Raw genomic sequence first — 12,030 nt, forward strand, 5'->3', positions numbered from 1 at the left:
TATACATTCAAATAATTCTTGGCTAGTTGACCGGTTATGCTTTTAACGTATAGAACAGAAGATCTTTCGATATAGCGACGACTAAATTGCCATTAAACGAAAATTCCAAATATGAAAAACAGATGTTCACTTTTCTTCAAAAATGACGACCTCTTTGCACCTCTCTGAAAATAAGTGAAACGAAACAAAATCAGCCCATTAATAGCAAAGAATGTGAAGTTTTCTTTACATCCCGATGGTTTATATACCAGTTTTAAAAATTTAGGAACTTGTTGGCTTATGAAACAACACGATCCAATTCAGATCTGTTCTCATTATAACATCCTGAAACCTTGAACCTGAAGCTATCAAGAAATACAGAGTTAATATTGTATATTGTTTAAAGTGATCTTTTGGATTACAAACAAATGGATTTCATTACGTGAATAAACAAGTGTAAAATACTAAATTCCGAATTAATCAGTTTGAAAATTAGCCTTTGATTCTTCCGTCTCCAAAATTAATAGACCAAAGATATTCTGCCATGCGACCAATTTGAAATCTTCGGCTAATTGCCCTATCGGTCAGTTGTAACTTTGGTCTGCGACGTAGGTGGTCTGTGATGGTAAGTGGGTAAATTTCCTGAACTTGAGGGCAAATTATGAGCTAGTTTGTCAATCATCAGCAACGCGTATTTCAATCTGCTCTGCAGATGTTTTGTTATAACTCCCGTTCTGAAAGCCGAAGCGCTGAACGTCCTAAAATTCTTTTCCTCATCGATGTAAGAAATAGCTTGCATTACAGGGCATAAAATTAGCTTCGAATGACATTGGAAAAAATTGATTTGAATTGTTCCGTTGCTTAAAAACAACACAATTGCATTTTTCGTCCTAAACCAGGTTCGTAAAAATGGTAATCGACCTTGAATTACGTCATCGGCAGGTCTTTCAACGTCGCCACCAGTTTTCAGTAAATGTTCACTCATATAGCTTCTGAAGTATTTCAAAAGCGTGATCTTTTTCTTGAGTTCTGGAGGATAATCGGTCATTGAGTGAAATGATTCTTTATGTCTGTGATCGATGAACTGAATATTATCTTCGTCTTGAAACAGAACCATGCGACTGTTGTCGTTGAACAGAACCCCGACTGATCCATCACAAAGTTGGTAACTTAGCCCGTATTTGTCAGAATAATCGACCCACTTGCTTACCCAGTAAATTGGAATTAAATCGGGCGATTCCAGATCTTCGTTCAGTTTGCTTACGAATTGATGGTCCGAAACCTTGTCAATGTATAGCATCATCGCTTTCAGGTCTTGAAGGTGTTTCAAAGGCGGAACCTGCGTGACGTCAATAACTTCTTCCGCTGACCGATTGACCCCTGCCGATTTCAAATGCGAGCTTGCGACTGTTTTCGGTCTCTGAACGTTCAGGTCGTTAACTGAAGATCCGATTCTGGATTTGGGGTTTCGGGAAAGTTGATTGATGTTATCGGATCCGTTCACATTTTGGAGGGCCCTTCGTTTCATGTGATCTTCTTCAGAATTGTGAGAGCCAGCATTCGTGTGAAGGTTATTGAGCCGGGGGGTCATATTCAAACATGACGAAGGCAAAACTTTAGGCAGGAACCCACAAGTCATAAAAGGGTCCACCATAATGTCACGGACCTTCGGACGTTTGTTCGGATCCGCCGAGAGCAACTTTCGGATCAAAGAGGCGGCTTCGTTGCCCAACTTGTGAGGTATGTGGTAGTCGTTAGCTTTGATTCGTTCATAGGTGTCGTTTAGGGTTTGAGTTTCAAAGGGGGGTTTTCCAACTAACAGGGTGTAGAGAATGCAGCCAATGGCCCAGATGTCAACTTCGTAGCTGTGACCTTTCTTCTGTAGAACTTCTGGGGCTGAAACATAACATTTTCCCCAAAATGATTACCACCATGTTATCTTTCTAATCGAGAAATTCTTTCTGTTGTTGGATTTCTGTTTGTTGTTGTTGCTTTCTCGTTTCTCTGTTGGATCGCATTACAATTTCAGCATTTCATTTTGAATGATTTGCAAAAAATCAACCTGAACTATTTCTGTTCACAAGTTATTATCAGTTTAGCCTTTCACCTGGTTATCATCAGGTAAACGTTTTAGTAAGCCTTAATTCATGAGAGCATTAAAAGCCGAATTCTTTGCGCATGATTTTGTTAGTAATCATAGAAAATAGTCTGCATTGTCCATGTTTTCCAGAGCAGTTAAAGACAGCACACTCTACAGCACTATTGTGTTTTCCCAAACTTTTCAGAAAAAACAATTCTGCTTTTGAAAATCTTTCAACGATGCTCAAAAAATGTGAAAGATTAGATTCAATTACAAATGTGAAATCTACTCCCGCTCCCGCGATATAATTTGCTCCCGCAAAATAGCGTATAAGTCATTATTTAGAGATAGTAACTCTTATTTTTTATCAACGTGAACATATTATTAAAATCAGTTTTCAGATGAGAAAAGTCGCTGATAGTATTTTGAGGAACGGTCTACGACGAAAGTTTTTCCAAATTAGGCCAGAAAAGATTAGTCTAGATTTTAACTGGTCTTTGGGAGCTAAACTTGCTGAGCTGAGCTTGCTTGTTTATTCAATATTAAGGGGGAAACCAACACAAAAAGCCAACAAATGACACTAGAATACCACAAACACACGAAAATGCACAAGCAGTTGAACGCCAAGAATGCCGAGAACTAGCATTTTATAAAAAAAATTGAAAATCGAAGTAATTGCAAGAAAAAGAAGTTAAAACCAGCGTAAGTTTATTTTCGAACAACCATTGACTAGTGAATTAAAACAATATGGGGGCAAAAACCATTTTTCCATTACACCTCCTTATCGCAATTAGCATCAAGTCGTTCATTGGTCAATTTGTTTCAAATATGCCACATCCCAACAGCCGGTGGAACAAATCTCGTATAGAAATCAGTAACTTTTTGTAAACTCGGAGGTTGGTGGAAGAGTAAATCGGCGCTGAATTATTCTAGAGACATTTTGTTTTCTTTTCATATGACCAGTACTCTGTTAATATCACGATTTACACCGCCAACTGAGTTAATTTTATTGCGTAAAAAATGTTCAGCTTAACTCCCGTCAACAAGGTTTTTTTAACCCGCGATTCGGAACTTCCGCAAATGTACTTGCAAAATTTACGTTGCGTAGCGAGCCGTAACCACTAAGATATTTGCGCTTTGTGGTAATTGCCTACAAACCAGCTTAAGTATAATAAATGTATACTACTAGAGTAATTACCAGTTATTAGCAACAAAATTATGAGAGTATGTTGCGCAAACTTAGCTTAGGTGCATGAATAATTCTCAGACTATGAAAGATAATTTTTGCCAGCGCGAACCCTGTGACTTCAAAAAAAATCATAATGAAGAAACTTAAGGCAACAAAATTTTCTAGAGATGCAATGTTTCATAACTGAATTAAACTCGTACACTTGAATTGTGCTGGTTCAGCGCTGAAATGCTTTGAGACTCAAGTCCGGGAGGTCTTGGCTCTAAAAGCTGATATCCTCTATACATATAGAAATACACAATAAGGTCTAGATATCACAGCATGGCAAAACACTACAGCATTTTTACTTAAATATGTTCCATAAACTTTCCAAGATTTCCATTTATTAAAAGAGAATTAGAATTGAACAGTTTACATCTTTTATTCATTACGATATGCCAACTTTCATAAAGGTCTAACTTATATCTTTTTTTCTCATCTTCTCTACGTTAGTGTTGAACTACGTTTAATAACACAAAAACTGGTATGCCTACTCTCCCGTGAAAATCGGCAAAATTGATATTCATCATGCATTTGAGATTTCTAATTCTGATAAATTTTCGGGCAAAAGTCGAAAAGACGTTTCCTTGAGGTGTCTTCCAAAGTCAATTTTATCTGGTTAATTACTGAAACATTTTGGTCATCTTCATACTTTCTTCGATAAAATTTATAAAACTTTTCTATTTCAGAATTTTTCAGATCCGTGCATCTTGATTTCAGGTTCCGCACTTTTCTGCAGCTTTGAGGTCCATCAAAAAATGTTAATTGAGATTGCTACTAGGTGTTAGCATGAATTCGCAGTAAATATACCAACTCTAAGTAAAGCTGAGACCAAGTAGTTTCATTTATATGACAAAAAATTATCGCGCAATAATCATGAAGGTTCTTCTTCTTTTCAAATATTGAAGGACCAATTATCGATCTCTGTAATCTATTATTGTTCTATATGAGGTAAATGATGTCATAAAGCAGTTAGAAGTGCTAAAAATAAGGTAAACAAAGGCTTGAATTAAATTAGCTTAAGAAGTCACCAAGGAGTTTGGATGAGAACGAAAAGAATTATGTCATATTTTTAAGGCCATAGACACAAACATCCTCGCTAACCTTTTTCACCAACCTCTAAAAAGAGCTGTTCAAGCATGTAGTTTTGAGGCTGATATTTAAAACTGATAATTCAGGCCATGGATGATCCAATTTTTATAGTCAGAAAAAGTGCTTTCTCAATTGTTAAGAAAAGAAGCCAGAACTAAAAGGTTGTAAAATTTTATTTGATCACTTCAATTTTTTCAAATTTGTTTTAGCAAAAATCAATCCTTTTCACCCTTTAGCAATAAAGACTCTGGTGTAAAAAACAGAAACTTTCACATTTTCGATTGGTTTTATTTGATGCCAAACTATGCAGTAATGAATTTTATTGCAATGTTTCAGCAGAATCTAAAATGGCGAACTAACATATTTATAATCAAAATTTGTCCAAACCTTTTCAGATGACGACGTTGTTTTCCTGCTCTCAAGTCAACTTTTTTCCTCTGAATTGCAATATGGATATCTTAATAAGCAATTAAATTATTATTGGTGCACACATTTTCAATGGGAACTTATTTTCATTTTTGTATTTTGTATGTTTGTTTTTGTTTAAAAGAGGTTTGAATTTTAAAAATCTTTGTGTCGCCCATGAAAATTTACTCTCCATCCCAAAAAACGGTTTTCAAAACTGCCATATGAACTCTCCTCGCAAACAAAATAGGCAGTTAAAATCTATAATTTATGTACACAATAGCTATAGCTGTCAATCTTTTATGGTGAATCCCTTGTTCATTGTTGCTGTTTCTCTAATTTCTGAGTTGTTCGAAATTGCCAAAAGTCAAAAGCATCACAACAGTGCGCTCCAGTATAGCATGGAAACTCAGAACTCAATTTCTGTTACCCGAAAAAAAATTGATGACAATATAAGAAGACAAATGAAATATAATCTGATTTGTTGCAAAGACTCAATTACTTGGCCAGTTTTTCTCAGCCGATAGCTTTTACATTTGGCGTGTCCATTTAGACGGATTTTTTTAAATTAAAATTAATCGGACAGATGTTGACTGTGTTTTCAATGAACAGAAAGAAAAATCAAAGTTACTGAGAATTTCTGAAGAGTACTATTTCTAATATCAAGCTAAAGTTGTTTAAATTTTTTACCCAATTGTCAAAAATATTTTAAAAACACCATTATAGACATTAAGTTCACGCCTAAATTGCAAAACTTCAACGCAAATAAGAACTGATTAAAAAGTTGATTGCATTAGAATGATTTCAAATGCTCAGAACAGTTCTTTGTGCTTGATCCTTTAATGTTAGGAGGGTAACTCTTTCTATGTTGCTTGCGCGCAAAATAATGAACTCAGTCAAACTGCTTTGACGTTCTGGAAATTGAGTTAAGATTTGTAATTTCCCAATTTTTAGATAAAGCTCTATCCTAAATCAAATCAACTCAACTGAAAATTGAAAGAGCATTTGCAACTTATAATTTTCAGGTTTAAAACATTCTTCAATTATTTTCAAATATTATAATTGATATTTGAAGCTTTTTCCTTCATGATGATTGTTAGCTCAAACAATACGTTTTAACATAGTTGTTTGTTTGCTGTGGGATCAAGGCATGGTATGTATTATAGAAAAGAAATAAAAATATAAAAGAAACAATCAACGCAAACTTTGACACTTATCAGGTTTCTTAATCTGAAAATGTCAAGGTTAGAATAGCTACTAGGTTCAAGTTAACAAAAATGAGGCTGTAAAGAAACTATCTATAATATATCTAGTACATGCATGTATTGATGTCAAATATTAAAAATTTTTGCAATTTCCCATGTTTGATTCTAAAATAATAAAGTTAAAAAAATTATATTGGATAGTGATTCCTGATTCAAACAAACATAACTTAGATATTTTCTCGACTATTTTTGAACTACACTCAAAAACAAATTCAGAGAAAGTAATGAACTTCCGATTTAATTGTTGCGTTGTTTGCAAAATTTGCATTTTGCACTATGATCCTAAAGGAAGCGTTTTGTCCGGCGTGTTTTTTAAGCATCGGCTTTGTTTTAAGTATCAGCGTATCACATTTATTGTCCCAACCTATTTTAGTTGGTGAGGAAGTATATATTGAAACGGTTTTTGTTCAGTAAAATTTCGCCGATCGATAATTTCATCGAAGAGGGTGGTGTGGTATTATTAGAGAGCCTGTCCAGTTAAGAATCTACAACTAAGAACTTTATTTTTTAAATCCTTCCTTCCAGAGAGTTAAACGAAATCTTAAACTGTGAAGATTTGACTGAATTTTGTTCTAATATTCCAATTTTCTGTAGTTTCACGCATTTTTTTCCAGGCATGCTAAAACATATGTTAGAACTGGTAACAATAGTTTTGTTGAGTTTACCTCTAATAACAAAAGAACTGTTGAACTGTTTAATCCAATTTTTTGGCTAAAATTTGTTGCTAATTTTTTTTTTCAAAAATGATATTTTTTCATTCAAAATGGCACGAAATGAGCTTCTTTAGCCCACTTGGTTTAGATTTACCGGATTCAAACTCCTAAAAAATGCTAACACAATTTTAGCTAACTCCAAAAATAGCTAGTTTTACTTGTGCATCTTTAAAACTTTGCCGGTTTTTCTTTGCTAATTTAACTCGTTGATAAAAATCAGATCAATTACATGTTCCTATCAGTCGAACGGCAATAGCAAGGGTGGTTTTCATCTAATCGTTGTTTCTTTAAGTGCAAAAAAATGGGGTGGTTGTCGGTTGTTTTTTGTAAAAAGTTAATCATAGAAAAGAACAACTCAAATAAAAGCGTACTAACGAGAGGCCCAATTGACTTCCTAAAGAGTTTCATGGAAGCCTATCTAGTCTTTTAGTCGAAAACTTATGGTCGTTTTCACTTTTAGAAATAGAAATTTAAAATGAACAAGGGATTATTGAGTTTCGCGACCTCTTTTTCGGCCAATTTGGAGCTTAAGAACAGCAAAGAAAAGTAGAATCGTTATGGTTTATGATTTAATTGTTGCACTGTTTGGATTTTACTCAGGGATCTTTAAAGAAGCATTTTAGACCGGTGTTTAGGTGTTAGCATTGTTTTAGGTATCAGCGAATCGGCTTTATTGTTCCGATCAATTTTTGAGGGGGAAACAAATAAACAAACGGTTTATTTGTTCAATCAGTTTTCACAGGTCAATGTTTTCATCGTAGTGGATTTTGTCAGTATGAGTAGAACTTCCGTCTAGCTTACACTTTGAGAATTATTTTCCCACAGAGTTATCGATCTTTATAATTTTGTGAACATGACTGATTTTCGTTCTTTTTGTTCACATTTTCCTAAATTTCACGTAGTTTTTCCAAATATGCTAAAAATCTATTAAAAGATGATGTATGGATGATGTTGTTGCTTTTACGTATGAAACAAAAGAATGTCCTTGAACTTTGACCCTTTCTTTGCTGAATTTTTTAAAATTCACTTTCATCCAAAACGGCACAAAATAAGGATCTTTAGTCCATTTTATTAACGTTTACTGGATAAGCACAAATATAAACCGCTGACAAAATCTTTATTGACTCCAGAGTTAGCTAGTTTTACTTGTACATCGTTTGAGAGTGTTCTTGACCTTAAATGGATCTTTTGACTGTTCTGCCTGCTAATTGGTAATTTCAGTAAAAAATAAAGCAATACTATTCATTATTTTAAAAAACGATGCATTTCACTTCGTCAACTTATCCATATTTATAACTTTTGGAACAATTGCTTGTTCCTAATAGAAGAACGGCAATAACAAGGCCGGTTGTTATCTATTCGTTGTTTCTTAAAGTCCAAAAATTTTGATTGCAATCAGTTGATGCTTTTATTCTTCTTGTGCATTTTTCTTTTTCTTACGTTATTTACAAAAAACCAAATCACGTACAAGACCTACTAATGGCTGGTCCAATTGGCTTCCTATGGAGTTTTAAGGATCCTATCTATATTTGTTTTCTAAAGCTTATGACTGTTTTCATTTTTTTGAAACACTTTTTTTTAGAATCAGCAAAGAGTTTAGCTTCGCGACTTACTTTTTTGTCCAATTTGTGGCTGAAACTCAACAAAGGCGGGTCGCACCTAGTTTCTAATTAAATTTTAGTAATTAATGTGGTTTGAGTTAAGGAATGGTTTTTCTGCTTGGACAATACGAGTTACCAAAAATGACTTTTTGAATCTTTCCTATCACTGATGTTAATTGATTTTTTGACGCAGTTTTGCCAGGTCAAATATTACAGTTTTGGCTTTTAAAAAGAAGGGGCAATTCAATACACCAATTCTTCAATGAATAGATTATTGTTTTAATTGCTTCGTCACCGTCTTCCAGTTGAGTTTAATTAAGTTTTTTGGTCGTTGTTTCTTGTTCTTTTGCAGTTGTTTCGGGATTATTGTTATTTTTAGCGGCTTCCAAATGATGAAAAATTACCTATTTCAGTAGACAGCTTAAGTTTTTTGTTACTTTGAAATCGAATGTTTCGGGAATAAAAGTATAACATGACACTTTTTAAATTTGTAATTTGAGGTCTTTTTTGTCCACTTGTTTATCTAAAGCTCATACATATAAGTCACAAATCAATTAATTGGCGTTGAGGAAGGACACCATTGCACGCATTTAAGAATTTTAGTGAACTGCTTATCGTCTGAATTGCTCGATACCGGTTTTTAGAAACATGATTTTTTGATTTCTGAATATTTATCGTTCTTCTTCTAGTCGTATGACTTATTTTGAAACGTGACTTTTGTCAATGGCTTTATTTGAGAAATAAAGGAAACTGTTTGAGGGTTTTAGTTTCTATCTGATATTTTTATTTTTGAAATGAATTGATTTCAAAAAATATTAATGTTTTTTTAAACTATTCCCTTTTTGTTTTTTTAATACATTTACCTACTTTCTTTCGTCGAAGGTCTTATTTCTCATAATTGATGGTAAAAGAAGGTGCAGTTGATCATATCTTTTTCTAATTAAATAATGTTTTCTGAAAAACTTTAACGGAACATAAATTTCTTTCGTCTGTATTTGTAATTTTTTTTTGTAGACGTACAACATTCTGGATAATGACAGGTCTCAAAGTGTTCACAATGTCATTTGAATGAACAGAAACCTTCATGAAGTTTTCACTTGATATATAATGGTTTTCATTAATTGAAATCAAACGTTTTTTTGAACTGTCGTTTTTGTTCTCTTTCTTTGTCTACTTGTTACTCAGTCCCATCAAGGACCGTTCTTTTTAGAGTAAAAACAAGCTAGTTTGTTTAGTTTAGGTTTTATTTGTCACTATTTCAAAACACACATTGAGGTTTGGATTCCGGGTCGACGTTTGGTCAAAAAATAATAAAGATTAGCGATGAATAGCGGTGGAAAAAAACATTTTCACCGCAAAGCGCCCGCATCTGTTAGCGTTAAAATTTTGCGGTTTTTTTCGGTGAATTTTTTTTTACCGCATTCATTAGATTTCTTGAAAAAACTACTGTACTGGGGTTCGAATCTCGCACCTCCTCCAATACATCAACTTCTTATTCCACTGCGGCAGCTGTCACTTACTTCAATAATATTTATTATTGAATTTAATATAAGCGTTGAAATTAGCGCGGCGAATATTTGTAAGAATGGCAATTTTAGCGGTGAAATTTTTTTTCACCGCATTCTACTGGTAGCGCTGAAATATTATTTTTCACCACATTCTGCTGGTAGCGCTGAAAAAATTTTTTTTCACCGCATTCTGAGGGTAGCGGTGAAAAATTTTCTTCCAACGCTCAAGCGGTGAACAAAAATTTTTCAACGCTGAAGAGCTTTTTCACCGCATTCATCGCATTGAACGAAAATCTTACAATTTTACTCAAATTCACCGCAAATCTTACCTCTTTTAGCGATTTTTAGCGGTGACACCTCGACCCGGGATGTAAATGCTTGCTGTTGTTTGATTTTTTGTTTGTCTTGTCTCGTAGTCTTAATAGTGATAGGTCTCATCGACCCACTTATGTGACAATATGTACTTGGAGTGACAGTACTTAGCCTTAATTCTAATCAGCCAAGCTGTTGCGTTAGTGTTGGAAACTTTTAATTTAAACAGTTGATGCCCTCTCTAAGATATGCAACAATTCGGCTTGGCCTGGAGTTTTGATAACTTCTCGGATGCGATGACCCCAGTGTGATAACAATCTTTTCATGGCTGCATTTTATGGCCTTCGCTCTTGAATAATAGTGGATAACAAGAAAAGTTTCTGATTTCCAGAACTCACTGAACCTTACCGATATAATTTGGAGTCCCGCAAATAGTCTTTCTTCGGTCTTGTGGGCTCTCAATCCGGGTTGCAAGTCCAAAATCCCCAATTTTCACCTGGATCTGATCATTCAGAAACAAGTTGCCCAGTTTCAAATCTCGATGAACAACCCCCTTTTCATGAATGTAGCTCACAGCCAGTAAAATTTGGTATATAAAGTATCTGGCTTCTTCTTCTGTTATTGACTTCCTCCTTTTGTGAAGTTCCATTAACGACCTTCGTTTGCACAACTCAAGCACGATGTAAATGAAATCATTGTCTTCGAAATGTGAGTAAAATTTTACAATGTGCGAGTGGTCCATTCGACCATGTAGGGCAATTTCCATTTTCATTTTGTCTTTCTGTTGAGGTTTCACCAGCAATTGTTTCGGGACTATTTTGCCCGCGTAAATTTGCCCGGTCGTTTTGTCGGTCAGTTCGAAGCATTTTGCGAACCCGCCCTTTCCAAGAAATCGTCCTTTGATGTAGCTTGTTTTCGTTAGGGGATCTTTAATTTCTTCTGGAATCGGAATGTCTGGAAAACGATCTTTGCTGCTCATTTTTCAGTTGGAGTTCATAAATTTCTGGCGAATTTCTTCGAAGATTTTCTGTGCACTGTTTTGGTTTCGGCTGTTGTTTTTTCGGGCGCGGGTGATGATTTTTACTTAAGATCTGAGGACTTTCCGTTGTTTCAGGTGAAGGTTGATGAAGTTTCACAACCTGATTATCAATTTTTGGATGCTCTTTTAACTTCTGGCAGAGTAAAAGTTTTCACGCTATTGTTTCGAACTGTCTAGCGTACACACTTAACGTACCAGTTTTAGACTATTCTAGCCGTCGACAAAAATGGCTTCTGTCGTCATTCAAAGCGTTTTTCCGAACTGTCCTCTTGTAACAAATCGAAACGTAAAATGTTTCTATTCAATACAAAATATACGCATGTTTTAATATAGGTGTTTCTAACCATAAAACTTTGAGTCTTTATTATAATTGTAATATTACATTTAGATGTAAAGTTTTTCATTTTCGTGGCCATAGTTTTAAAAATGATCTTTAATAAAACTCATAGTGGCGATTTAATAACCTCGTAAAAGCTTTTTTCTATAAAAAGTTGAAAGCCACCACAATATGTACTTTGCGTTAGAAACTTCATATTAATTGAAGAAAATTATAAAAATCATTCAAATTATGCCAGAACTCCAAAAACATGACTTTTCAAGACGGAGTTTTGAATTGATTAGTAAACTGTACGCATTTTTGTGAATGAATAAAAACAATAAATACACTTTGTTAAGCACAGTTCTGTTTTAAATGTTTAAAACAACGCGCGTTCATTTTATATTATTAATCAAATTATCAAACGTGAATTAGTCAGTTTCAATAGATAAAATAATTTAATTGTTCATTTATCTGGCTAGCACATTTTGT

General features: G+C 34.2%; 1 protein-coding gene across 1 annotated transcript; it reads right to left on the bottom strand.

Moving 5' to 3' along the window:
- Positions 1-355: 355 nt before the first annotated feature.
- Positions 356-11,645, bottom strand: LOC142355517 (serine/threonine-protein kinase PLK1-like). Its single transcript, XM_075407649.1, has 2 exons — positions 10,592-11,645; positions 356-1,875 (listed from the first exon to the last, which is right to left on the bottom strand). Exons 1-2 carry the CDS (start codon positions 11,160-11,162, stop codon positions 557-559), a joined length of 1,890 nt encoding a protein of 629 aa, XP_075263764.1. The 5' UTR covers positions 11,163-11,645; the 3' UTR covers positions 356-556.
- Positions 11,646-12,030: the final 385 nt, after the last annotated feature.

Source organism: Convolutriloba macropyga, unplaced genomic scaffold, assembly GCF_964194025.1.
Source record: "Convolutriloba macropyga unplaced genomic scaffold, txConMacr16.3 SCAFFOLD_955, whole genome shotgun sequence".
Classification (NCBI taxonomy): domain Eukaryota; kingdom Metazoa; phylum Xenacoelomorpha; order Acoela; family Convolutidae; genus Convolutriloba; species Convolutriloba macropyga.

Excerpts from the sequence above, each read along its gene's own strand:
- LOC142355517 (XM_075407649.1), bottom strand. The coding sequence starts at position 11,162 with ATGAGCAGCAAAGATCGTTTTCCAGACATTCCGATTCCAGAAGAAATT. Across the intron at positions 1,876-10,591 it reads CGGGACTCCAAATTATATCG|CCCCAGAAGTTCTACAGAAG; the intron begins GTAAGGTTCAGT and ends GTTATGTTTCAG.